At 36.1% G+C, this 25,151-nt stretch overlaps 1 protein-coding gene across 1 annotated transcript in view; it reads left to right on the top strand.

Annotated features, from left to right (window-relative positions):
• Window positions 1-25,151, top strand: part of LOC132546533 (uncharacterized) — a 102,196-nt gene that overhangs the window by 69,313 nt on the left and 7,732 nt on the right. Inside the window, exons 3-15 of the mRNA XM_060210253.1 lie at window positions 3,390-3,589; window positions 7,294-7,358; window positions 11,754-11,867; window positions 14,479-14,558; window positions 14,809-14,981; window positions 15,152-15,192; window positions 16,457-16,555; window positions 18,117-18,269; window positions 21,856-21,951; window positions 22,366-22,467; window positions 23,032-23,148; window positions 23,394-23,568; window positions 24,404-24,519. Of these exons, the coding sequence (XP_060066236.1) occupies window positions 3,390-3,589; window positions 7,294-7,358; window positions 11,754-11,867; window positions 14,479-14,558; window positions 14,809-14,981; window positions 15,152-15,192; window positions 16,457-16,555; window positions 18,117-18,269; window positions 21,856-21,951; window positions 22,366-22,467; window positions 23,032-23,148; window positions 23,394-23,568; window positions 24,404-24,519 (1,531 nt within the window). The remainder of the gene's footprint in view (window positions 1-3,389; window positions 3,590-7,293; window positions 7,359-11,753; window positions 11,868-14,478; window positions 14,559-14,808; window positions 14,982-15,151; window positions 15,193-16,456; window positions 16,556-18,116; window positions 18,270-21,855; window positions 21,952-22,365; window positions 22,468-23,031; window positions 23,149-23,393; window positions 23,569-24,403; window positions 24,520-25,151) is intronic.

Below are 25,151 nucleotides of genomic sequence, written 5' to 3'. Positions count from 1 at the left end.
ATGACTGACCATATAAACAACCAACATGCCAGAGTAGATGCTGGTGATAATGATATATGTGCAATCTCCTTATTTATGGGTGTGGATGGCTAGTGAATAGAACCATATTAACGATTAATATCAGGGATGAGCAGCACGTGGTGGGAGGAAGTAATGTCGGTCACCGAGGCTTATTACATAAGTATATTTCGTACTTGCACGCTCTCCAATCTTACCAAAACAGGTCCTATTTTATTGTATATACTGCTTGTTTCGCAGGTGCTGCCAAATTAATTGAACTGAGTTTAATATTATTAACTGCAGCAGAATCAGAAAGCACATGACAATATGACATTAATCCGCCGACTGTCTGTTCGGCCTACAAAATCAATTGACAGCGGCTGATTTACAGATTTGACAGCGTTGTCGATAGTCCACAGCCAATTCAGAAGTAGACAACGATTTTTTCAATCTGTGTTTTTTTCCTTCAATTTCAAGTCGCTAAGTTGACTTATAATTTAAATCCGCGTGTGAAATGTTCTGATGATTTGTGATGTACTAAATGATAGCACTCCATTTGGAGGCTTACAGGATACCCAAGTATGATGTCGGCTTTCCACAGATTACGGAATAATTGACGTTTCATTATTCCATAAACCATTTGTCGGGAGAATTTAATACTGATATTTTTGTAATGTGACTTGTGTGGGAGGTCTCCACTCCGAAAGTTATCGTGTTCGCGCGAAATGAGGGGGCGGATCTACGAAATAAAATACTCCTAAAAGTGAATTAAGTCTCTTAAGAGTTTAATTGTCAAAAATATTTTGATGTTATCATGATATACAAAAACACAAATGTGTAAGGTATATTTTTGATTCCCGTTATCTGCCTGTCATAATAAATGGGTAATACTTCTGATTCACGGATCTACAGTAAAGGATGACTATTATGGCTAACAGGGTTGGTGATAGTTTGTCTTTATGAAGTGTTAGGCGCACTTGTAAAGCTCTCAGACAATCTTCTCGGACATATATAGCGAACACTAACTATATAGTTATGTGTGGTAATTCGAAGTGACCAAAACAATAACACAAAAATATCTACAAACCTGATATAAGACCATCCTTGACTAGCTAGGCTAATGGAACTTTTAACGCAGAATCGAGACTTTTTGATGGGTTGAAATATTTTGACCTAACAAAATAGCCTTTCAAGCAATCAACTTAAAGCAAAAACAAACTAAAAGTATGAAATAAACCCACCACACAATTACATTAATAGTTTGTAATGAATTTTGTAAAATATTAAACAACAAAGAAGTTAACTGTTTCAACACATTTGCATAAGCTACATTTAATGTGACGTCATATCTACAAAAACACGTATCGACCTACAGAATACAATGTTGTTGTCCATTGGAGCAATACGAAAACACAATATGCTTTTAATGACTTAACAAGTAGTCGCCATATTAAGATAAACATCGTGAGATGCGCGTGCAAAGCTTAGTTTTGTCAATGACGTCATTAGAAGATCTTTATCTAACGTTTTGTCATGTATATATTTATGGTAAGAGCGCATGATACGTCCTGATTCCGCGATCACCTGATTGTCATGATTATACTCCGTGTGGGCGTTCTCAGCGATAATCAGAATACCCTTGTCACATAGACAGATGTACGGAACAAAAGATGCTTCATATTAGAATCGCCAGCTAATGACGTTTTGTTTGTTGGCTTCGCCTGACAGATCACGTGATAGATCAATGATGGTCGTCCTGGGTACTAAAGCTCAATCCCGAACACTTGTTACATCACAATTGGTTTTGATATACCGCTTAAATAGTGGTGATGTTAGCACTGAAGGTATCGGTTGATATTACCGCGGGGAACGGTACATGTATTTACTGGAAATGTACTTGGTGAACTAAAGTAAAACTAAGTTATACATCAGGAATCGTAGGTAGTAGAGGAGATACATATCAGATGCAGTTAGTTATCCCATTGCGAGACTTAAACATAAATTGTTGTAAAGAACAAACACGTTTATACCGAGTGGATGAAAAAATCATCAGTTATATGAAGATATACGATCGTAATGTTTGATGACGTTACTGATGAAGATAAAGGTGGTCGTAATATTTGTTATCGTTTCTGATGAAGATAAAGGTGGTCGTAATGTTTGATGACGTTTCTGATGAAGATAAAGGTGGTCGTAATGTTTGATGACGTTACTGATGAAGATAAAGGTGGTCGTAATGTTTGATGACGTTACTGATGAAGATAAAGGTGGTCGTAATATTTGTTATCGTTTCTGATGAAGATAAAGGTGGTCGTAATATTTGTTATCGTTTCTGATGAAGATAAAGGTGGTCGTAATGTTTGATGACGTTACTGATGAAGATAAAGGTGGTCGTAATGTTTGATGACGTTACTGATGAAGATAAAGGTGGTCGTAATGTTTGATGACGTTACTGATGAAGATAAAGGTGGTCGTAATATTTGTTATCGTTTCTGATGAAGATAAAGGTGGTAGTAATATTTGTTATCGTTTCTGATGAAGATAAAGGTGGTCGTAATGTTTGATGACGTTACTGATGAAGATAAAGGTGGTCGTAATGTTTGATGACGTTACTGATGAAGATAAAGGTGGTCGTAATGTTTGATGACGTTACTGATGAAGATAAAGGTGGTCGTAATATTTGTTATCGTTTCTGATGAAGATAACGGTGGTCGTAATGTTTGATGACGTTACTGATGAAGATAAAGGTGGTCGTAATATTTGTTATCGTTTCTGATGAAGATAAAGGTGGTCGTAATGTTTGATGACGTTACTGATGAAGATAAAGGTGGTCGTAATATTTGTTATCGTTTCTGATGAAGATAAAGGTGGTCGTAATATTTGTTATCGTTTCTGTTGAAGATAAAGGTGGTCGTAATATTTGTTATCGTTACTGATGAAGATAAAGGTGGTCGTAATATTTGTTGAGATTACTTTTGAAGATATAGCTGATGGTACGGTATGTTAACGTTGCAGATGAAGAACTTTATCAGCATTTAGGAAATTGCATTGATAACCCTGTTGACTGTTGTCCTTGTTGATGAATATGTAGATGATGATGTTTGCTATTATCGTTTGTGATGAAGTTATATATATCAGTTGCCATTACTGGAGACGATACAATAGATGAGGATGCTGTCTGTTGTCGTTGGTGATGAAAATACAAATGACCGTGTTGTCCGTAGTCCTTAATGGTATTGATACAGTAGTGTGGCATTTTTCGTTCCTGATTGAAATATAATTGTTGTCGTATCTTCCCCTTTGCCGCTATTAGATATGAGTGATGAAGTGACCTCGTTTTTTTTTGTAGTGTTGTCATAACTGAAGTTTTCGCTTTTTGCTATTTGCAGTTCTTTTGACGTGTCGAGAGAGAACAGTCTTGTGTCTGAAGAAGAGGTTTCTAAACTTTGCGGAGATTTACGAAGATTGACGACGAACAACGAAAATGATAATGGCTATGTGAAAGTTTTAGCCTCGCCAAGAGTATCACCTGATATATTCCACTCAGTTCCCGGTGTAGTTGTCACGTCCGACTCTGACGAAACTTCCGGTAAGTCGACAACCGTACCTGCGCGCTTTCCTGCTTTCTCGTATGTTCTAAGTAGATTTGTTTGATCTGACTAAATTATGAGGCACGGCATGGATGAAGAATGCCTTGACGAAATGCACTGAACTATTAGCACGGTAATTCTCGTTGTCAATTCGGTGACACTGTAATCCGCGTACAAGTCACCCTCATTGTTACAGTGTAATTCAATGACGTTAGTTACTTAACTGTTAAAAGATGTTCCCACTTTCAATTTCTGGCTAATTAGCGTTAATGGCATGCTGTTCGTTCTTTATAGAATTTCTTGGTGCGTTGTGTTAGCGTATCTCCTTGACATACGGTATACAAGGTACAGATATCATTTCCGTAGTGTTGTCATGGTAACGGTCAAAGAAGAATTGACTTATTCCGGGTCAGGAAACTATTGAGGAACGAACCCAGTCACAGGCAAATGATAACACAGGTTCACTAGAACTACAAATTGGCTATGCCATCAAAGCGACTTGTGACTGTCCCTGTTCGTCAGGAACTAGCTATATAGTCAAATAAATATTAGACATCGGCGGGAGCGATGTAATTGTCCATTGTCACCATTTGCATAAATGATAAAGCTATTGACCACCTTTCAAAGCATAGGTATAGTTTATGCCGTAAATCGCTAGTATGGCAAATAAGTTAGTTTAGCATCATAGTTTCTGATTCTTATTTTATCATTCTTTAAAGTCACCATGGTAATGAAATGATTTGTTCGGGGCCAAGGTGTACAGAAGGTTACTCTGATAATGTCGGTGAAATGTCAGGTTGCATTCACATCACACGTATACCGATAAGAGGCACCAGTCTGGGATAATGGTTTAGCGATCAAGTAATTTGTCCCAACCCAGACCCCTCGCTTCAGAACCAATAATAAGGTTAACTTCTAACCTTTCTTGTCACACCTTAGTCCCGTCTTTATCATTTCTCCCTCATTCCAACATGGCTGTTTGTCCTAAGTTGACCGAGGAAGGTAAGTGACTTTTAGACATTGTCATATAAGGAAGCTAACGTCAGATTTGTATATGATAATATTGTCGTATGTTGTTTAAATACAAAATGTAAATATATAAGTTTCATAAACATCAATCAGCACTGCCTTATATTGTATAGGTGACAAAAAGCCCTTCGTATATTGTAAAGGTAACAGAAACAACACATTTTATGTTGTATAGAACACATAAACGACACTGCCTTATGCTTCATAGGTCACATAAACAACGCTTTCATATACTATCTATGTCACATAAACAACGCTTTCATATACTTTCTGTGTCACATAAACAATGTTTTTTTATACTTTCTGTGTCACATAAACAACGCTTTCTTATACTATCTGTGTCACATAAACAATGTTTTTTATACTATCTGTGTCACATAAACAATGTTTTTTATACTTTTTCTGTCACATAAACAACGCTTTCTCATACTTTCTCTGTCACATAAACAATGCTTTCTTATACTTTCTGTGTCACATAAACAACGCTTTCTCATACTTTCTGTGTCACATAAACAACGCTTTCTCATACTTTCTCTGTCACATAAACAATGTTTTTTATACTTTCTGTGTCACATAAACAACGCTTTCTTATACTATCTGTGTCACATAAACAACGCTTTCATATACTATATATGTTGCATAAACAACACTGTCTAATGTTGTATTTGTCATATAAACAACGCTTTCATATACTATCTATGTCATATCAACAACGCTTTCATATACTATAAATGTTGCATAAACAACACTGTCTAATGTTGTATTTGACATATAAACAACACTTTCATATACTATCTATGTCACATAAACAACGCTCTCTCATACTTTCTGTGTCACATAAACAACGCTCTCTCATACTTTCTGTGTCACATAAACAACGCTCTCTCATACTTTCTGTGTCACATAAACAACGCTCTCTCATACTATCTATGTCACATAAACAACGCTTTCATATACTATATATGTTGCATAAACAACACTGTCTAATGTTGTATTTGTCACATAAACAATGCTTTCTTATGCTGTTTTTGTCACATGAATTACACTGTCTTGTGCTGTATATGTCATTAAAAAACCATTGCCTTATGTTGCAAAGGTAAAATATATTTAATGTTGTATATATCACATACACATCGCTGTCTTACGGCGTATAGGTCACAAAACTAACACCGTCTTATGTTATATAGGTCACAAAACCAACACCGTCTTATGTTATATAGGTCACATAGACAACACCGTCTTATGTTGTATAGGTCACACAGACAACACCGTCTTATGTTGTATAGGTCACATAAACAACACCGTCTTATGTTGTATAGGTCACACAGACAACACCGTCTTATGTTGTATAGGTCACATAGACAACACCGTCTTATGTTGTATAGGTCACACAGACAACACCGTCTAATATTGTATAGGTCACATAGACAACACCGTCTTTTGTTGTATAGGTCACACAGACAGCACCGTCTTATGTTGTATAGGTCACACACACAACATCGTCTAATGTTGTATATTAACAAAACCAACACCGTCTTATGTTGTACAGGTCACATAAACAACACCATCTTATGTTGTATAGGTCACATAAACAACACCGTCTTTTGTTGTATAGGTCACATAGACAACACCTTCTTATGTTGTATAGGTCAAACAGACAACACCGTCTAATGTTGTATAGGTCACACAGACAACACCGTCTAATGTTGTATATGTAACAAAACCAACACCATCTAATGTTGTATAGGTCACAAAACCAACACCGTCTTATGTTGTATAGGTCACATAGACAACACCGTCTTATGTTGTATAGGTCACATAGACAACACCGTCTTATGTTGTATAGGTCACAACACCATCTTTTGACAATAGGTCACACAGACAACACCGTCTTATGTTATATAGGTCACAAAACCAACACCGTCTTTTGTTGTATATGTCACATAGACAACACCATCTTATGTTGTATAGGTCACATAAACAACACCGTCTTATGTTGTATAGGTCACATAGACAACACCATCTTATGTTGTATAGGTCACAAAACCAACACCGTCTTATGTTGTATAGGTCACAAAACCAACACCGTCTTATGTTGTATAGGTCACATAGAAAACACCGTCTTATGTTGTATAGGTCACATAACCAACACCGTCTTATCTTGTATAGGTCACATAACCAACACCGTCTTATGTTGTATAGGTCACACAGACAACACCATCTTATGTTATATAGGTCACACAGACAACACCGTCTTATGTTGTATAGGTCACAAAACCAACACCGTCTTATGTTGTATAGGTCACACAGACAACACCGTCTTATGTTGTATATGTCTCAGTGTAGATAAGAACGTGACAGTAGGTACTATTTGTAGGTATCGTACTTAGAGCGCACAACAAAAGTGAAACAAAATAAAATCATATATCAAGCCCGTGTATATGCTTCGATGAGTATAATGATGTGCATTATATAACTGTGTAATGACTGGCGGATATTGACTATAAAAGATCACTGATAGTCCCGTTGTGAGGGGGGATAACAGTTGGCTGTGGGCTGTGAATGTTTACGACTAAATCTCGTGACTCAATGTTCTCGCCATTTGTTCTCATTTAAACATTGCCTCCAGGGACATTGATTTTCGATTGATCTTGTTTCGGCATTCTCTTTCCAGATTCTCAGAACGGAAAAGTTTACCAATCTCACAAGGGGCAAAATTTCCTGTCAGTTCCAAAGAAGGTAGGAAGTTACGACGATGTTTTTCCATCAAAAGACCATCATTTACATGCATTTCCTTTCTATTGACGTATTGAGATTGAGGAGCGTTTTGATTGATGCGGAGTGTCGGGTTGATTGCAGGCAAACACCACTGTGTATTGGGAATGTTGTTGGCACTATCCCAGATGGAAATAGTCTTAATTGATACACCTTAGTGATAAATTTACACTGTATTTATTTATAAGAATAAATGTGTAATGTACAAATTTGAGTTTAACGCCCTACATGACTTATGGTATTTCTAAATGGGAAAAAAACGTATTCATGGTTGGAATTATTGACGCTTGCTGGTCCATTTGTTAAACTGTTGATCTCTACGTAAATACGTGTACCACTAGAAACTTAAAAAAACTACATCAAATTAAGGTTCATGTATAAGTGTAATGATATATCTTAAATCATGTAAAAAGATACTTCACAGGCCCTATGAACAATGTTCTTATATTGTCTTTGTTCGAGACCACTCACCGATACATAGCTTTGGTTCCCTTGACTTTATAATTAATCCAACTTAATTGATGACGCACTTGCCTAATTAACTAATTACGTAAATCAATTACTAAGCTCTGTAAGCCTATTGTCACAAACGGATAAAACTTATTAATTATTTTAACGAAACAATAAAGTTCAAACCATAAAATAAATACCAAAAAACAGTAAGTATACGCAGATATTATTGAGTTTATAAGCCTTGTGTGCGAAAAACGTAAATTTGTTTGTGAACAAATGACATTTTGAATGTCTTCCAAGTTCAGTCATTTCAAAATTATTTAGCACATAGACAACTTTATCTCTTACAATAACCCTACCCAAAGATCGAAACTTCACCATTTGTGTTGATTTTTGGCTTTGATGTATATCACCCCTATGACTTGTTGAACGATAGTGGACATAGGAGACCACCCTGTTACACTCCAAACCTTCATGTACACATGTGCATATCCTAATAAATAACAACCCCTAGCACGCATACAAGTAATGCGAACATGTCCTTGAATGACTATATCTGTCTATTATAATTAGGACGTTAAATACAATATATCATATGACCGATAGCTACTATATAAATTTTCCAGCAATACATATTGTATATACCCCAATATAATCAATTGTTCTTTCGACATTACTTTCTTCATTTACTACTAATACGAAGACTTTAAACACCTAATACAGTACCATGCTCACAATGACAGGTAGACGAGTAGGTGCGGGTTGTAAAGAAGTCTTTAGGAAAAAGATGAAAACCAAGAAATCTGCTAGAAAGACATCTCCAGCATAATTGGTTGATTGGTGTTTTAAAAGCAGATTGCACTAACTTTGCAGATTAGTATGTGTGATATGGCTAGGTGTTTCAAGAATTATCAGTAAAGAAAACCCCAACTGGAAGGTCAAACGTTGGTGTTGATGATACGTGGCGAAAAATCTCACTTATTGTTATTCATAGAGGATCTATTCTATGGCCAGTCTTCCAAAGCAAACTACACACAATGTATAAAGATTTTCAATCAAACCTCGACCATATTGCCGATGCGCGCAAAAAACGAACGCATATTTCATCATGAGCTGTGTTGCCCTTGGTCTTCGCGTATGTGTTCACGTCATCTCATCGAGAAAGTTCTTCACCCTAACGTTGAAATCGCACTGATGAAGAGAAAGATTTAAAAGACTTCCCAGTAATTTTCCAGATCGAAGGAAGTCATCAATTATCTTTTGGGGATATAATATATGCTATCAAAGCGGGAGACTTCTTTTACTCGGCGTTTCTCCTCTCTGGATGATGCAGTTTGTAAAGCCTTGACTGGTTGGACAGCAACACAGTTTCTGAAAATTCTCTCTGATATTTACTCTCCAAATTATGGAAACAGTGTACCACTCTTTTTAACATGTCAATTTCAAGAATATCGAAAACATTTCGTTCCATGATAAAATTATAAGAAATAGCCTTTGTTCCTTTGTTCCTTGGGCGTGATTATCTTACATGAGCAAATATTCTAGAACACAACACCGTGTTTTCTCAAAAGCAGCGGTCGACTATCATACTTGACGATACAAATATCTTTATTTAAAAAAATTTTTAGTCGCAAGCTCTAGAGAATCTCTTACTGTGGCCCGAAGAATCGGAACTAATTAAAGTTCATGAGCATAGCCCTGACTGATGGTTACATTCTGGACGTAGTTTGACCTTTTCCCGGAAGCAATAATGATGCGAAGATTACAAAAGTCATCATGGTTAGTCTCTCCTGGCTAAAGAAAGATGACAACGTGGTTGTTGATCGAGGGTTTAGGGATGTTTTGCCAGATTTAGAATCACGCGGTTTGGCAACAAATACACCGTCTTATCTAAAACTTGGACAGACTCAACATTAGGACCTACATGCTAACCTTGAAAGATCCATAACTTAATTCAGATGGGAAGTGGAGTCATATCACGGATGATTCAAACAATATATTTTTTTTTTAAACACAACTTGTCTCCAACAGCATGTCTCCGAGGACCCATATATGTTAGAACACAAGAGCGAGACGCAACGGATAGGACTCTGGCTGCCAAAATGAAAATGCACCTTAGTAGTCACAACAACTTAGCTCACCGTGTGAAAAATGAGACAGATCTTACCAGAAGGGACAAGTCGCTACATGTATTTGTCAAACTAGATGCTACTGCGAATGATTGACTTTCCAAACTTAGACATGAAATATCTTCGGACGATACCCTGTGTCACATACCAGATATCATTGGCTGCTGGCTACATAAGTGAGCATCCCAGTGATGATGGTGAATCTATCGGCACTCATGAGACATGGTACGATGTCAAATCCACTTGAGGCGTAAGAGCAGTATAAAATACATTGTTTGGACAGCATGACAGCTCCGACGCCATTAATCCCATAATGGATTATTATTGCCAGTATCTTACTGTACAAAGAACCATAGGGATATGTGCCCACGTAGACAGTATTCTGTACTCTGTAGAATAGTACATGCATTTGTAAACCAGTGGAAACCAGTAAGCCTTTGCATCCAAAAGTCAAAAGGTTTAAGACAAACCTCTAGTAATGTAGATTTCGTTACCAACAGTCATCTTAAAGGCATTAGGTATGGTCGACTTAGACAATTAGAACTACATGATTGTATCGTATTGAAAAATAGGAAATGATTTTGCAGCATTTTCCCTCAAAACTATACTATTTTTCCATTTCTGGTACAAAAGGAGCGCTATTTTCTTGCGTATGTACATGTTTGAACGTAAATACCTATTTGTAAACGTACGACTACAGAAGCTACCAATAGCCCCACCTTTCTTCTATATCTTTGTACACTCTATATTGAAAATAATTATATATATAGTGTGCAATAATAGGTCGTCACACAACCTCAGGTCATCACGTGTATTCAAAGTGTATCCAACTTTCAAACCCCGTCTTTCTCTCTACCCTATCCCTACCTTTTATTGCCACTTCCTAAGCATTGCTTTGTGTTGAGTTGTTATGACAACTATTTTAAGAGTCTAATTATCTGCCTGTCACAAAGTAACGATATCTAGATTGAGCTCGGAAAGATTTCAGTCTCATGAACTGATATGTAGATTAGAAGTTGTGGCAGGCATGTAATCAGGAAGAGCCAGACATTCACATATTTGTGTCTTTTTATAGATATATTATGAAATTATGTTCCTTCTGAACTCCTTTTATTGTTGTCTATATATATCATATCACGTAATTGGACAATTTTCCACAATGATCATTTCGAGAAAATCCAAGCTGTCTACCAGTACAACTTCCGAATTTAGGGATGTCGTGGTGGTGTAGTGGTTAGGCAGTCAGGATTTTTTTTGGCTATGCGATTTGGTGCCACAGATCTCGAGTTCGAGGCCCTTTCCAGGGTACCAGTCAAAAACATTCTTCCTTCATTAATCGTGTTACAGTGTAAAAAATATATATGTATTTATCATATTCTGCCTATTATCCAATGAATTCGTCCAGGTGCCATCTTTACGTATATATCACAAGTACAAGATTGCTTCACTATTGTTGTAAAAATATTAGATTTACATTTTGATTTGATATATGAAATGGAAGTGAATACACCATTTTGTTTATCGCATGTTCATGTAGGTACGCGAAGAACTCGTCGTCACAATTCATTTTACGTCATAGTTATGCATTGCGAATCTTTAACCAATTGCAGATCCAATATATTGTCTTGAGTTAATACACATTTTGAATAGGAAAGAGTGTAATGGGCGTTATTATACCGATAACAGCATAGTTATATGCGATGAAAGGCGTAACAATATCATCATAATCATTTTTCCTCAGATATGCTATTTTTCTTTACGATAATATTTTTGACAGATCAGTCGAAGGAGGAGCTCTTTAAGTTTGACCAGCGGTTCGGAGGAGAGTGACTGTGAACCTTCTCCCCCCTTGTCTCGGCGGGGACGACGGGCAGCCATCGTGGACACGAAGGTAAAAATAGGTCAAGTGTTTCTCTATCCTTTCAATGTACATTACTACCGTACAGCATGCTGTTTTCGTTTATTGGCAGGTTTCTCAAGTTATTTCAAATATAGTTTCTTTCCGTAACGTTTCTTATAATGTACAGGTACACAAACCGTTAGAATTTCACTTCAACAGCATAATGATACCTGTTCATATATGGTAGACCGAATGCCATGCACAAAAGGATCTAACAGATGAACTGTAGTCATGGTGATACCTGTACCTCTGTGGTAGACCGACTGCTATAACACGACAGGATCTGACAAATGTACAGTAGTCATGACAGGAGATGTACAGTTGTCATGGTGATAGCTGTACATCTGTGGTAGACCGACTGATGTAACAAAAGGATCTGACTGATGTACAGTAGTCATGACAGGAGATGTACAGTTGTCATGGTGATAGCTGTACCTCTGTGGTAGACCGACTGATGTAACACTACAGGATCTGACAGATGTACAGTAGTCATGACAGCAGATGTACAGTTGTCATGGTGATAGCTGTACCTCTGTGGTAGACGACTGTTGCAACATGACAGGATCTGACAGATGTACAGTAATCATGACAGGAGATGTGCAGTAGTCATGGCAGGAGATGTACAGTTGTCATGGTAATACCTGTAACTCTAGCAGCCTCCCACAGGAGTTTTGGCCATGTCGCCTTTAGTCCTATTGTCGTCACGTGTTTCGTTCATTGAAATTGTTATAGTTTAAGACAGAACCCGCTACGATGATATCACCGACAGCTATGAATTACCACTAAAGCTGTATATGGTAGTCTTATCACCAGATCGCGCCGACACTTTTTATGTTGACAACTAACCAGTAAGCCAAACGTTATATTCTCCGCATTCTCCGAGGAACTATTTTTCTTGTGTGCTGACACTGTGCTATACTTATTTAGCCCCCGGATGGAAAAATATCGCTAATTAGGCGACACTGGAATATAGGCCATACATTACATAATACAAACAGTGATAATTAGCTCAACCGACAACTGTAACTCGGTTTCACGCATATGCACCCATTTTCCACATTTGAAAAGGGCAGTGAGCGCATCTGAACCGGAAAACCTTTAAATATGTTAATTTCTAATATCTAAATATTGCCGACTGACTGAGTAATACACATTATTGTGATTCATCAAATTTATTTATTAATTTCTGATATTTCACCTGTAAATTGCAACAAAAAAAGAGTTTCGGGAAAAATAGATAGAAACAAATGCTATTTTTCTTTCAAACTTGAATAGTATTATCACGATTTGGTCTAACTACATACATATTTTTAATTCAGCAAGAAATTCACGAGCTATATCTATCGCTTGTTAACAAAACTATCAACTACTCTTCAATATATTTAACATGGCATCGTTCTAAATATATTTGTCATTAATTGTTCCGCCAAGCCATTAAAGCTGGGAATACGATGGCTACAGGAGTTTAAGTGGAGATATTTATCTATATTAGGTACACTGACGTCACTAGCGTTCCCTATTAACCCGAATGGCTGACCCCAGAACAACCACCTTTTATAAGTAATCGATATGATATCAGTGATAATCCACAAGTCTTATCCGGTGATTACATCTTAATTAAATGAACCACAAAAACTATTACAACAAATAGAAATGTATACGTCTTATTGATGTTTCTGCAAAGGCGGGTTCTTTTTAAAGCGTTCGTTAAGCTTGCAGATTTGCTGTTCTGTTTTCCCTGTCGATAGGTACTAAAGTCTTTGCTATTGAGTCTGTGTGACAAATGAATGCAATGTCATGTAGTTAAAAAATGTGTATGATGTACTCCAATTAGAATTTTTCTTTATATATTACGAAACTAGTATTGGATGGTGGAAAGTTCCTATGTAGATTTTACTCAATTGGGTTTGTCGTAATCAAAACGTTTTTGAAAAATGATATTGGTTGCAAAAACTTTGTATTTATCAATTATCAAAAAATCCCCTGTTTATTAAATCATAAGGTAGGTTAATACATGTAATACTCACATAGTGATAATTATTATTTTAAGGCATACCTAAACAGATATGCAATGTATGATTTTATGATCGTAATATCTTTAAATTGATTGTTCTTTTAATTCATTAGCATGTAAAAATACAAAAGTTGCAATTACTTCCTACTGTTTTTTACTATATATATATATATACTCATATTCTATGTGTTAAATAACCCCTACAATCACCCCTACATTCACATAGTTTGTTTGATACCTATGCCAAACAGCGTTCTTTTTTCAGGATTGGTCATATAATGTCGATTCATGATATTGGCGATGTTGTAGCTTCTCTTCTCCATAGCCCTGTCATTTCAAATAAGTATTTCTCTTGTGGCGATACATTCTATAATGGTTTTGCAGTAGATAAAACACCGCGGAGAAATGTAAGAATGCTGGGTTTTCTTAGTGTAACCGGCTCTTCACTGTCTTTTCATGCAATAACTTTTTTCATATTCAAAGGCACATAGGAGCGATTTCCCTACAATAAAGTTACCTGGTTATGCAATTTGTTGTTTTTTTGTGGCGTTTCTTGCTCACAATGCAGATTCCTTTTTGTCCTTACAGAACTTTGGAGATGTTTCACCAACTAATCTTTCACCAGAAGTGTCACCAAGTAACTCGTGTGATGAGGGTGAGGGCGCGAGGTGAGTCCACTCCTCGAGAATCTCCAGAGATGCTCTTTTGTTGTCAAAACGTGTTAACATATTAAGTTGGCAGTTACTCTTAATAACATTTGATTTAAATTGCGTTCTGTAGCCTTACAATGCTTTATTTTTGTTAAAATTACATGTATTTTTTTGTTTTGCATTGAAAAGATAACTAATTCTAACAATTCACATATCAAAATTCAGGAAATAGCCATCACGCAATAAAAAGTGTTTTTTTACTGTACAGTAATATAGCCCAGAGGTTACGGAGGCGTCGAAGTTCAGTAGAACTTGCTATGAGCATCTATCCGGGCGACCTCCTAGTTCAAGAACACCACAAGAAACTCCTCAAGCGGAACACAGTCGCTGACTTCCACGCTTTACGTCACGGTTCAAGTTCAACCTCAACAATAAATGACGGTATGTCGCAATATATGGTCACGTTTTATCGTAAACTAAATTTACCTTAAGTAAGTCTCGCGTATTTCTGCATAGGTCAAAAACGTGGTGATCGTACGATATTCGCTGCATTGTGCAGTGTATTGATGAATCAAATATATATCTGTGCATTAAACTTTTTTTTATTGCAGATACAAAGAAAGGACGACAGTCATTTTCTTTGCTAAAATTGGTGAGTATTTGTGATCTTTAATGACGGTAATCAGTGATAAGAATGTCTACTTAAAAGCCAGATCGTGGTTTCTCTTTGATAATTACAAAATACGAGAACTGCTATTAAATGTTTTTGTTGACGTCAGACTCTTCTAATTGTTAATATGATATTTCTGTTTCTACATGCTATGTGCGATATAAAGTTGAGTGTGCTTGGCGGTTCCATTGTTGAAGAGCACGATATAACTTACTTTGTTTACATGGCTGGTGTGGTCGATGAAGCAGAAAACGCTTACTCCTTCAGAGAACCTGGCCTTACTTTCCTTGTACTGTTTTGAAAGATGTTTTTATACAATTTTCTGTTGTTCATATTTTGCAATAAAAATTCTAATGACATATCGGCATGTTATTGTTTCTCTATCAGACGATTATATATGTATTACTTCACCAGTTACGAGTTCATTTTCATTTTCAATGCTATGTAGTCATAGACTTGACATATGTCGACTGCTAGCTGAGAAAGTTGCTGCACAAATGTTCTTGATATTAAGGTTGATGAAGACTGCATTTTATGGTAGCTGTCAGAGTCTCATTAGAGAATAGTCTTTCTTCCTCTGAGGTGTGTATATTGACAATTTTAAGACATCAGTATATTTTTGGAAGACAAATGTTGGCATATGAGATATTCCTGGAAGTATCAGGTATGACTCTTCTACGTTTCGAAGGTTACCTGAACCAATGTCTTTTGTTCACAGTCCGCTGTTGTTCTTTGTTTTTGAGTCATTATGTTTTTATCGCGCTTTTATTTACGAGGCTGAAATGCGGAAAACACGGCGCATCTTAGGTTCTTTATTAGTAACATATGTATGGCTTCAAGACCGGCGCATTTTTCATATATGATTTTTGAGGCATATGTCCTAAAATTGTTTCTAGACATTATAGCCATTTTAAAAACAAATATTCTACAAAGCAATATTTTTGTTTTAAACAAAGAAACGTTTTTGATAAATCTGAAGTCTTAATTTTTTTTAATTTGTTCATTTCTGCAATTGATATGTAATTTTCCTTTCATCATTAAGCATAGTTATTTGCATTGTAGACTGGTACGTTTTCAAGATGCATTCCTCACGAAAAATCCTTGACTTATTATTAGACTGGTTTATTGTCAAGAATGAATTGTTTTGAAGATATATTAACATAAACTAAGACATGGACAGTCGTCTTTTTTTTCTAAAAACAGGCGTGTATTGAGTCTGATAAAATGACTATGTTTTCAACAACAGATGAAATCCAGGAGCAAGGAAGCCTTGTCCAAACTAGAGGACGTTCTGGCCGGGATGAAACCTTCGGAGTTTAAGGATAATTACTTGGCAGTGTATAAGGTTTGTGGCTTCGTTGCCCTATGTTTCTTAACTTACGTATCCATGTTGTAGATACATTATTCCCCAGGCCATACACGGAGTTGTAATTGGGCATTGACACATTTGTCAGTCATGTAATTACACATTACTTATTTGTAGCTTATCATTTGCAGATAGTGAGCACTTCAAATCGCCCTTCGTCCAAGGTCCGTCGTCCGTCCAACAGTCCTTAAACAATTATTGTTGTAGCATTTCCTTTAGAAGCACTGGATGGATAATTTTCAAGATTATGTGTAGTGCATTTTTCCATTTTGGGTACTGATCCGAAAAAAATGGCCGATAGGCAGTGATCTTGGATTTGAAAGTAAAACGTTCCCTGGGTTCTTAATAGTGTCCTTTTGATTTTTGGATGGATCAGACAAACGAAATGGCAAATAGGTGAATGTCTTGGATTTGACATTTTAAGATCATTATTGCTAAATTAGAGCAAATAAAGGCAAACAATGGTGGCGTCAATATCCTTCTGAGAGATCTTGTTAGTGAACAAACTCATGCAGGTTTAAGGCAAAGTGTACTTTACAAGTATCATTTTATGTTACAAAGTATCCTGGTTTATTTTTTTAGAATAACTCGAAATGTTGTATTGCAATTTAAAATGGCATTTTGCTTGTCATGGTACGCCGTATGTCTGCCTTTTCTCTTCTAAGCAAAAGAAAATGTTTGTTATTCCTAAACATATATATAGTAGTTCAACCACTGCGCTGTTTGTATTTCACGTTACACATTGATTAAATGATTACAAATCATTCATGGTTGAACATTCGAATAGAAACATATTGATTGATACCAATAAACATACATATCTATACGTCAAATATATCAACAATTAAATGTAAACCTTTTAATGATGAACGATTACAAACTCATACATGTTACATATCTATATGTCAAATATATCAACAATTAAATGTAAACCTTTTAATGATGAACGATTACAAACTCATACATGTTACATACATTTACAATACATAGTGTATTCGCTGTGCTTTAGTATTACATGTTTACAGGACATTGTGTGTTCGTTGTCTTTCAGTATTACTTATTTACGATACATGTCGTGTTCCTTGTCTTTCAGTAATACATATTAACATGACATGAATTATTCGTTGTCTGTCAGTAATACATATTAGCAATACATGGTGTGTTTGCTGTACGTCCGTGTTATGTATTTACAACACATGGTGTGTTCGTTGTCTTTCAGTATTACATATTTGCAATACATGGTGTTATCTTAGTCTTTCAATAATGCACATTTACAACACTTTGAGTATTCGTTGTCGTTCAGTTATACACATTTACAATACATGGTATGCTTGGTGTCTTTCAGTAATACATATTTACATTACATGATTTGTTGTTTGTCCGTCAGTAATATATACTTCAATACATGGTGTGTTCGTTGTCCTAGTGTGATACGGATTTACAATACATGGTTTTTGTTTCTCATCTCTAAAAAATAATCTTGTCTATGGTTTGTTCGATGTTTATAGGTTGTAGGTTAATAATAATCGTTCTATTTCAGAGCCTACATTGGTCGGACCTGATAGCTAGCTCGGACAAACAGACAGAACAGATGTGCCTGTCCGAAACGGAGCGGAAGCGACGTGAAGCGGTTTGGGAACTGTTTAAAAGTGAATGTGTATTCCTTATCGATCATTTGATGGTGCTAAAACACGTAGGTATTTTTGAAAATCACACCATTATGTAAATGTACATAATACTTGATATGTACAGTCAAAGCTGTCTTAAAGATCACCTGTCTACAAAGGCCACCTGCTGCAAGAGCCGCTTTTTTTATTCCCTATGTAAGACAAATAATTGTGCATGAACCTTTATATAAAGAACACCTGTGTATAAAGGTTACGTTTCTCTGCTGCCTTGAGTGACCTCTAAAGACAGGTTTGACTGTATATGATGATATTGATACCTTAAAACGATATGTGTATTTTACAACATTACACAGAATCAGTAAAATATTAATGTTTGTTACAATATATCTCCTCAATGTTGAAAAGGTCTGTTTGTTTGTGGACATGTTTGATATGTGTTAGTATAACTGGTAACTGCTGTCATGTAGGAACGTGGCGCTACTTACTTGATTGACAAAGATTAACATTGCATGGCGGGTGTAGAGCAGAAAACGCTTACCAGTCCGGAACACCTGGTCTTGTACTCTTTCAAATAGACAATATCTCCTCTGTTCATATTATCCTCAAATTTCATTGATTTTCCGAGTTACCATTTAAACAATGCAACCATTATCACAATTGAGGTAGATATTTCATTTATCGTGGATGTAAATGACATATGGGAAAATAATGGTCAAATTGACAGATACCACAGAAACGTTTCATCTATAAGTATGAACATCAATCTATACATATCACCACGAACGTTAGTTACTGTGGATTCATTTTCTTTCGTGGGGGTCCAATTTTCGTTGTTTTCGTGGATGAGCAAATCCACGAATTTAAAAACACAACGAAATATGAACTACTTACTAAAGTAATTTTGGAATTTGACCAAGTAATCTTTGCCGACACCGGAAACGTCCACCGGTAATGACAGAAGCCCCGTAATTAGTCGGGAGTCGGGTAGCCCAGGAACGTCAGGCTTTCGCAGATTCAATTTCCCGGATTTTAACCACTGTGTTAACGACATGATGGATAAGATACATAATGATATGTTCATCACTGTGATTTCTTTATACTATCGTCAGTGAGTTGTGTTTTTACTTCATAATTGTTTCTGCAGATCTTGTTTACACACCTGTTTACACACATGGTCCAATCGATACGCGTGGTGTTTTCATATGACTGCGGTACACCGACTGATCAGCACACAATGTTTATCCACTGAAAACAATTGTTTCTGATAATTACCGATTGATTACACGCCTGGATATATACTGATTTGTGGTTTGATATTAATGCGAGACACAGGACGCCATCTTGGAAAAAAAACGTTCTTTTATTCTTGTCATCAGTGTTAATTCCTGTGAACATAGCCTTAATACAAACAGAAAAAATTTCGACTGGAAGCAAAAAGAGAAAATTCTAAAGTTTTTATTTTTTTCCCACAGAATCAAAAATCCACGAATTTATGAGTCCACGAAACTGTCTAATTTGTAGAAACAACGAAAATTGAACCCAACGAAAATAAATGAATCCACAGTATATGACGAAATGATACCGAGATATTGCAGCGAAAAATTAGTGTAATAAAAAGCCTAAGAACCTTTTTAATGAATACAAATGACTATAAAACAAATAAATACAAATTAGAATATTGTATATTCTATACAGACTCATATTTTGATAAGGAGTCAAAAGACACATAAGTATGGATACCGATGATCACAGTGTTTCACTAATGGTTTAACGCTAGTGAATATGGAAGAGAATCAGTCGACTGTTATGCGATACATACAAATTGCACGCAGGATGTAGTCACCAAAATGCCCACTAGCCGTCCTCGCCGGACCTCGTGATAACATATGTGATGGTGAACTATCAAATAACTACTCACGCTGGTAACATATAATTGCTAGAACCAATCATTATAGTAATTCTGATGATAGAAGGAATCACACGCTTTGCCATAAAAGGACAAGTTTAACACGTAGCAAGACAGCAATGGTTCGTGCTCGTTAATACCCAGATCGGAAAACCAATTATCTTCCTAATCTCTCTGCTTGGGTGTCTGACAATCTAACTAAAGAACATGGTATGTAGTTAGCCAGGTAATTATGTGCTTGACCCTAACATTAGCAAATCTTCCACGTGTACAGCTGATCATTGAATATTAACACTGGGCTACTTGTTAGTGTCATTCTAATCAATGGTACATTATAAGCATTGTCTCGTGTGCACTTACTGTATTCTCTAGTATTGACACCAGCATCAGAATAATTGCTAGAAGTAGGACTAGTGGAACTATTATTTTATAATTCACGGAGTCAATGCAGACATGTTTATTCTTCCATTCAAATTGAACAATAATTTGCCAAATTAAAATAAGTGTTTACTGTACCATTTCGTAAAAATTCTGTTCGCATCTAAATAAAAAAAGAAATATATAGAGGACGAAATCATAAAAACGATCGAGTTTCTGGCTGACAACATCATCGAGTTTGGTAAGATATTCCAACAGGCTATTTGCATACCTATGGGAACCGACGGCGCCCCTCTGTTTTGATACGAGGCTGAATTTATTGAAGAGTTTATCAAAACAGGTCAAAAAGACATTGCAAAGCCGTTTAATTTTAACATCAGATATATCGATGACGTCTTGTCTTTAAATAACAATAAATTTATTGACTGCGTCCATCGTATACATCCACCATAACTGACAGACTCTTCTGTATCAGCAGCGTATCTCGATCTTTTTCCTACAACGAAATCAGCATGGACAGCTTTTCATCATGCTGTATAATGAAAGTGATTATTTCAATTTCCATATTGTAAATTTGCCAGAACTGGATAGCAGTATCCCTGCATCTCCAACCTATGGTATTTACATGTTGCAGTTGATTCGATATTCAAGGGGCGGTTCCGATTATCACAATTTTCGTGCAAGAATTTCAGGTTGATAGAAATTATGGGGAAGTTTTATGGTCGCAATGGTGATCTCATTGAGAAATATTCTATTTCTTTTTATGGCATGAAGCTAGATGACTTTGATGCTCGTTAGTATGCCTGTCGGGTCCATTGTTCTATAACTTGATCTCATTTGAGAACTTGCCATTAATTGCTTCGATTGACCAAGATTTACGTGGGGGGTGAAGTAGAAAACGCTTACTCTTCCGGAACACTTATTCAGGAGTCTCCGTGTAAATCTTTCTTTGCCCTAGTTTTATGGAATTAAAGTTCGATTTAGGATTGTGTTGCCATGTTGGTATTTTCTCGATAGTTTTACACTGATATGAACGTTTACAGAGCTATACAATCTTTACATTTTACTAATTTTGTATTAAATGATGAAATATTTCTTTATTCGAACGTCTGCGTTACTCCAATATCCCGATACGCTGCATACTACAGGATATTAGTAAAACCTGATTATTACAGGAAAAATACGATTTTTCAAGTAGTACTTTTCATATTATTGTCATGTTGACGTCTGTTTTCCGTAGTTTATTTAAGATTTTTTCTTTTTTCTTTTATATATATGTTTTTTGTTTGTTTTGTATCTTTGTTTTTGTTTGGTCTTTGTGATATTTTTGTAATTGTTTAGGTATAAAATGTTCTTATTGTTTACAGTGTTTTATGGAGCCTCTAAAGAAAGTGCAGGTAGAGGGTCACCTGATGTACGCAGAACCTCAGGATCTGTTCGGCAATCTCGATGAAATCTGTTATGTACGTATTCAGCACAGATTAATGTACACTGTACTGTAACTCTTGGTATTGCTTACGATGGGTAGCTGAAAACAAAATATAATTTTCTTTAATCTGTTCATATAAGATTAAATGACTGAAATAATTGATTTCTGTCTCGATATTTAGAAATGAGGAAATCATTTTTGCTGGGATGGAGGAGTTTGCATAAGGAACACTGATATTTGATGTGATTCTTCTTTCATTCAATGAATATTCACCGTGTTGATAAAGACAGTTTGCCAGTTAGTAGTGCGAAAGACATTGATTTTAAATGTGAAATTTCTTATCTATCGTGATATTTACATTCAGGAATACCATCAGCTGTGAATCAGAATATGTATTTACATTTTTATGTTTTCTCGTGTATCTGACTATATGTTCTTTTTGTCCCAGGTTAGCTACACATTTTGTAAAGACTTCATTGCGGCTCTGTTAAAGGGAATGAGTTCCACTGAGTTTGGGAGTACTCGGGTTCTACTCAAAGCTTTTGAAAGGGTACATATCATAGTTCAGTAATCGAAGCAAAATACCAGTATTAGCGTTCTAATTTTTCATAAATATCAATATATACCTGGAAATGCTAAATGTTTACTGTAGCAAGAGAATCTGTATTAAATTACGTGTAACGATGTCTTAACTAACTTTTTTGTAATTTCATTTGTTTCAAGGCATTGCACTACTTTTGTTTCAATATTGCATCGTTTTTTTTGTTTATTGTAACACCAAGGAATATTCGCTGTAACACCAAGATGTGTTCATTGTAACGCCAAGGTGTGTTTGCTGTAACACCACGATTTGTTGAAACATCCAAATTAGTTATTGCCTAAGTTAAGTAAATTCATTGTCTTAATGCTAAATTTAAATTCATTGTGTTGAACTTTTCCAGAGATCATTATACATTCCGAAGCGTGGTATATATCTTACTAGTACTGAACTTCCAAACAAATGTTGACACATTCCGAAGTGCGGTAGTATTTTACTAGACCTGTACTTGTTTACAAAACTAAGAATTCCAAAGGTGGTTTGTATGATACTATCTGTGTTCTTTTTTTTCTACAGTTCTCAACGCATTCCAAGGGTGGAGATATATATCATACCTACTGCCTCAATTACACGAACGCCCTTACCTACCTTGAAAAATTGCGCCGCCATGATGATTTCACGGAGTTTGAAAGGGTAAATACATGACTCGTTGGAAGCAGTTCTTTCATTTAGCAGCTCTTTCATAATTTTTGTTGGTTAGATGATGTTAATTCTCATTAGAAATAAACTTGGACCGGGTGCATTTATATCAGTTTATGTATTTATTGAGGAACAGAATATACCATTTTAGTGAAGACGTTGTTTCAAACAAACGTTTTGTAGACGTACAATGTAGCAGGAGAATGCTTGAGTGTAAAATGGACGTTTTAATTTCACAGTGGTGTGAACAGGATCCTCGATGTAAGCGTCTTCAGCTGACCGATTTGTTGGTAGCTCCAATGCAGCACTGTACAAAACTTCCACTTCTGCTGGGAAATATCCGGAAATACACGGAATGTGATGAAGAGATATGTCAACTGACGGACTCTATAGAGAGAGTGGAAATGTCGCTACGTACGTATGTTTGATAAAATATTGATAGAGTGAAAATGTCTTTACGTACGTATGTTTGATAAAATATTGATAGAGTGAAAATGTCGCTACGTACGTATGTTTGATAAAATATTGATAGAGTGAAAATGTCGCTACGTACGTATGTTTGATAAAATATTGATAGAGTGAAAATGTCGCTACGAACGTATGTTTGATAAAATATTGATAGAGTGAAAATGTCGCTACGAACGTATGTTTGATAAAATATTGATAGAGTGAAAATATCGCTACGAACGTATGTTTGGTATAGGAATGATAGAGGGAAAATGTGACTACGTACGTATGGAATCGTGTTTAAGCACAGCATTTACCTTTTACATGGGACTGAAACAGAAAAAATTACTGCGTTTGTTCTTCATCTGTGATAGAGGATACACAATTTATATTCAATGGTAAGATGAAAGGGTGGAAATGTCTTGCGTTATTCTTCATCAGTGATAAAGGGTTAAGTGGGTGGAAATGACGCTACGTACATTCTTCTTTATCTGTGATAGAAGATTATCAGTACTAGATTTTAAAATGTGGACCGATATCAAGGAACAGCGGTGTGCTACCCAGTATACCTTGTTTACGTATTGACATAGTCCTGTTATATAACGATGACATTATTATGGGGCGATTCATGGTACACACACAACGATTTAATATTGCTAAATTAACCTCGTCAGTGGTTGAAGTAACGTCATCCCTGTCATATTGGTATTCCAGCACAAGTAAGAGAGCATTACATTGAATATCGCTACACACATAGTTTACTGCCGTGTGATTTTACTGTTTTTCTGCTGACGTGTTACAGAGAATATGGAGGAAAAGATTAAATGGGTTAAGAACTATGAGCGGGTACAGGAGGTTCAACGGCAACTCGTCTGGCCACCCGTCACAGAGCTGGAGCCAAGAGTGTTCATTCCAGAGGTAAATGCTTCCAGTATTATATTGTATTATATTTAGGTCACCTGGTGACCTATTGCGATCACTTTTGTTCGGCGTCGGGCGTCCTTAAACAATTTAACATTTATGACTTCAGAACAGATTTCAATGAAAGTTTACAGTAACCTTCCCTAGCCTAAGATGAGTAAAATTAGTGAAGTATACGGTCCCCACACCAAAGGGGCTTAAAGGGCGTGGCTAAAAGGGTCATCTTTGGTCAAATTTCAAAAACATTTTTTCAATACTCAGGTATGGTGGAATCAAATGATCTTCATGGATAGAAGCATCTTGAGACGCTTTACCAAAATTGAGAATTTCATGGCCCCAGGGTCTCACAATTCCGTTATTGGGAGGGGATAATGGTTGCTATAGTTTATAAAGGAAAAACAGATTTATGTGCATAATTTGTTATATCTTCGTTGGAAATATTTCAAAGTTAGTTAGAATTGTGAGCGAAGGATGACGGCTTGATGGTATGTCTATATTGATCCTCTGTAACACCAAGGTGCTACTGGGCGGGGATAAAAGGGGTCAAATTGATTAAGATTTGAAATATTCTCCTCAACACCCAGATAGGGTAGAATCAAATGTCATGTCCTTAATGGATGGAAGTGTCT

This window comes from Ylistrum balloti, unplaced genomic scaffold (assembly GCF_031769215.1).
Source record: "Ylistrum balloti isolate Yb309-2 unplaced genomic scaffold, AGI_CSIRO_Ybal_v1 Utg369894, whole genome shotgun sequence".
In the NCBI taxonomy this organism is placed as follows: Eukaryota; Metazoa; Mollusca; class Bivalvia; order Pectinida; family Pectinidae; genus Ylistrum; species Ylistrum balloti.
This window is presented reverse-complemented; position numbering and strand designations above follow the sequence as displayed.